The 4,527-nt window shown below is 36.8% G+C and overlaps 1 protein-coding gene across 1 annotated transcript; it reads left to right on the forward strand.

Annotated features, from left to right (window-relative positions):
* Positions 1 to 1,460: 1,460 nt before the first annotated feature.
* Positions 1,461 to 4,291, forward strand: LOC109215852. Its single transcript, XM_019379964.1, has 3 exons — positions 1,461 to 2,771; positions 2,871 to 3,062; positions 3,971 to 4,291. The coding sequence occupies exons 1-3, from the start codon at positions 2,502 to 2,504 to the stop codon at positions 4,166 to 4,168; spliced, it is 660 nt and encodes a 219-aa protein (XP_019235509.1). The 5' UTR covers positions 1,461 to 2,501; the 3' UTR covers positions 4,169 to 4,291.
* Positions 4,292 to 4,527: the final 236 nt, after the last annotated feature.

Raw genomic sequence — 4,527 nt, forward strand, 5'->3', positions numbered from 1 at the left:
CAATTGGAGCCCTATCCAGACACCAAAAAGAACCGTTCTTATTAAATGGCAACCGCCTGACACAGGAACCTTCAAACTAAACATAGACGGATCATGCCTAGGCAATCCAGGTAGGGGGGTATAGGAGGGATTTTCAGGGATAGCAATGGAAACTGGATACTAGGATTCAATATGGGATTTGCCTACGCTACAAATATCCAAATGGTAGCCATGTCCCTATTACAAGGCCTAAAGCTAGCCATTCAAAAGAGACTAACCCCGTTAGTCAATGAAACGGACTGCCGGGAACTAATCAACTTGATAAACAATGATAATTGCCTTTATCAAAATATTATTGATGACTGCAGGTCCCTATTATCTGAGGCGGGCATGCCACCCTTGAAGCATGCATTCGGAGAAGCTAATGGAGTAGCGGACACCTTAGCCAAGAATGGATGCTGCTTGGACTCTTTTGCTAACTTAATGTTGTACTATTATCCGCCTATATTTGCTATTTCAGTTTTTGATAGAGATGGGATAGGCATTGTGTGGCCTAGACAAATCTCATGTTGTAATGACTACTAAGTTCTATGTTCTAAATAAATGTCTTTATTTACCAAAAAAAAAACTTCTTTTTTACTGGCAAAGCGAAAGAAATAATTATTTGGAATAAAATTGCTCTATTTTCTTTTTTGAATTTGTGCACGATTTTCATTGGTATAACAGGAGCATAATATTTTTTTGCATTATCCAACTATATTCTGGTTCAATTTTTTGTCTTACTTACCTTTTTAGCCTATTTTTTAAAAAAAAAAAATTATATTGTGATTATTGATATTGTGTTTTACATTTATTTTTTTGAGTCTTAGGCTGCTGGCACTGTCTTCTTGACATATGTGGTTGTTATTGCTCCATTGCCTCTTTTTCATCTCCTTCTGCCGAGGGTCTTTCGGAAACAGCCTCTCTACCCTCCGGGGCAGGGGTAAGAACTGCGTACACACTACCCTCCCCAAATCCCACGCGTGAGATTATACTGAGTTGTTGTTATTGTTGTTGTCTTAGTTCCTATATTCCACATGATATACACAAGATTCAAGGGCATTTTGGTATATTACACACATCTTTAGTTTAACACCATAATATTCAAATGATTTTCTAACTTTTTTTAAATTTTGCACGTAATCAAACTAAGACACATAAAATAAAATAAATGAAGGAAGTAGCTTTTACTTATTGTTTGAACCTTTTTAATTATTTAAAGAATTCCATTATTTCCTTTTGTAGTAATGTTAAGAATCCAATAGCATTGCCATTAACAAAGAATGTCTATCAAGTAATTCCTTGTATAGTGATACAACAAGGGCAGTTCGATGCGCCAAGTCTTACCCATTCAAGGCTCCCCTCCTCTATGGTGATATACAATGAAAGCAATAAATTTAAAACCAAAAAAAAAAGCAATAAATTTCTTTTTATTATTTCTTTTCTTTTCATAATTTAACCTTTTCAAATTAATCGAAGAATTTCTACATCCTTTCCTACCAATTCTTTTCCTTTTGAATTTGGTTTTTACATTCCGTTCATAAGTTGGTTTAAGAGAAGAGAATGACAGATACTCTTACAATTATTTTCATTATTCCGTGTCAGGCTTAGGGTTTTGGGAAGCGATGGAAGGGAGAAGTGATTTGGACGCAGCAGCGGACCGAATTTCCAAATTGCCAGAGCCAATTTTGCAGCATATCTTGTCTTTCCTTGTCGCTAAAGATGGCGCTCGAATGAGTACAATGTCCAAGGTATGGGATAGTGCTTGGAATTCACTCTCCTACTTAAATTTTGGTGATAAATTCCTTAACTCAGAAGACATGCCAAGGCTCGTGAATGTTGTGAATCAATCTCTAGCAAACAGGCAAAAGCACAAGCTTTCCATGCAAAAATTCTCTCTAGGATTACTACATCATCGTTGGCTTTGTTATGTCGATGATTGGATTAAGATACTCATAGCTTGTAATATCAAAGAGTTAGAATCTAAGAGTAAGCAGACCTATTTATGAAGGCAAACTCGAATACAACAGCTTGCCCGACGCAATCTTTGCTGCTAAATCATTACATGTGCTGCGTTTGGATGGATTGAATTGCCTTGTGATGGTATAAAGTTTTTCATCTTTGCGAGGGTTGCGCCTCTCTGACGTATTTTTGAACGAGGAATTTATTCAGGCTCTGTGTACAAGTTGCTGCAATTTAGAGGATTTGTATTTGCAGAACTTTGATGGACTTACCAGTTTTCAAGTTGGTAAAACTTCTTTACCTAAAATGAAAAAGGTAAACTTGGAATTTTGCCCTTTTGTATTCCAATTGGTTGATATTGCAGCAATTAATCTTGAAGATCTACAGCCTTTATGGGAATCTAAAGGTAGTTAAAATAACTCAATTGTGTTGCTGTCACTGATGAATGGTTAGAGAGTCTTTTTTCCAGTCTACCCAACCTTGAAATCTTTAAATTATTCAGTTGCGAAACATTGAAAAACATGAAGATCACGAGTGATAGGCTCAAATGGCTGATGGCCTCACGGTGTGATAATCTGATTGCTGTTGAATTGGACACTCCTAATTTAATAAAGTTCCGATACAATTGTCATCCACTGTCAACATTCAAATTGAAAGCTTCAGATTTGCTGGAGGCCAGTTTCTGCTTGTCCCCAGAAGTTGACGACAATCATTGGCACTCTAAGCTCATGACATTTCTTGCTAACTTCAATCACTCCAAGGCTATTGAATTGTCGTGCCACTGCGACAGGGTAATGTGTCCCAGAAATTCTCTAGCTAGCTACACTGCTTGAAGAAGCAGTTTGTTGTGTGTTTATTATTAATTGTTTTTTTTTCTGTTCTGGATGCAGGTAATAGTAATACCAAAGGACCTGAGAGAAAACTTCCTTCCTCCCCTTTGTGGTACTAATATTTTGCAAGTAAACCTTCAGAATCAATCAAAGTATTCAGTTGTCGACATTATTGATAGCATGCTTTGGATTTCTCCTCACCTGGGCACCCTATCTTTTATTACCCGAGCTCCTGGCTTGAAGACCCTCAAGGTAACAGTTTATCCTTTAAAGGCACTGAGTTGATAAAAGATTTAAAATAGTTAATTATTACTCCAATAAGGTTTTCTTGCACCTTTATTATTATGTAATTTTTTGTAACTTATTTTGGTCTTTACATGTCTTTTGATTCTTTGTTTAATGACAACGCCCCTAGTAATTGGTTCTGCTACCAACCAATGCAAAACTGTAACTTCCTGCAAAGTCATTTTAAGCCCTGTATAAAAACGAGGTGAGGTTCAAAATTGTTATTAGCCCATTAAAAGTTGTTCTTATAGATATTTTCTGCCCCAAACTATTTGGAAACATTGTTTTATTGACTGGTTATAGGCTTTTGGTTCTCTTGCTTATCTGTGATTATTAAGACAAAATGTTGCCATTGGATAGATCATTAGTTATATGCAGTCAGTCAACTTCAACAGGAATAGTGTAAAACCAAGGAATTCAGGCATCTATATACTTGACATTTGCTCCTCTTACCTTCTCAAACTAAGCATTGTTTTGATCTTACCAGATTGGAGTGACTGTTTCCTCCTTTTCTCCACCCTTAGGGCCAGGGTGGTTTAATCTGGCTCCAGCCGTGCATGTACAAATTGCAGCAGAACTCTATTTTACTATTTGACTGGTCGACTTGCTTATAGTTCTGAGAAAAAAGAAATTGCAGCAAAACTCCATTATTACTTTGTTCATTTTATTCTTTGCCATTAGAAAGCACCCCATTCATTGTACTCATTGAGATGACTCCTTTGTTCAGATTGATTTCGAGCAGCTCATAGGCTAACACCAATGGAGTTTTAAACCTTTCTAGTACTGCTTTCACGATTGATTCTTTATGAAGTTGGTTTTTTACCTTTGTTCTTGTTTTTCATAGTCAATACTTACTGATTTTCCTCGTTTGACAGTTTATATATGAAGATGCGTCGGATAATGATGAGAAGCCTTGTTGTGCATCTCTACCATGGAAATGTTGGAGGCATATGTTAAAGAAAGTCAAATTGCAAAACTTTACATATATAGAGCAACAGGAGTTGAGAAACTACTTTTTCGCAAATGCAGATATCTCGGAAATGGTTGTGATTCCCCCAGACTACAGCCTTTGAGTCAAATATTTCTTCACTTATTGTTACCGAAAAGACTTATATCTTCTGCAAGTACTAATTAGAGGTGGCATGCGCAGCAGAAGTGAACCTTGCTTCTTTCTGCTCTCCACGCTCTTCTTCCTCCTCCTTTTTCTCCTCCCTTAATATGTTATTTTACAGCAGAAACCGACATTTTAGACAGTAGATAAAATCAAATATAAGACTATAATCAAATAATCTTGCAAGGTATAGGCTGCAAAAGCAGTTAGCCTTAGACTCCGTGAGCTCCTCATAGCTAGTGTGCTCCTTTGTTACAGAAACTGCGGAAGATGATGGCAAGGCCAGGACGGAAATTTTGCACTGTATGGCTTTTTCTTATG

This window comes from Nicotiana attenuata, unplaced genomic scaffold (genome assembly GCF_001879085.1).
Source record: "Nicotiana attenuata strain UT unplaced genomic scaffold, NIATTr2, whole genome shotgun sequence".
NCBI classification, from domain to species: domain Eukaryota; kingdom Viridiplantae; phylum Streptophyta; class Magnoliopsida; order Solanales; family Solanaceae; genus Nicotiana; species Nicotiana attenuata.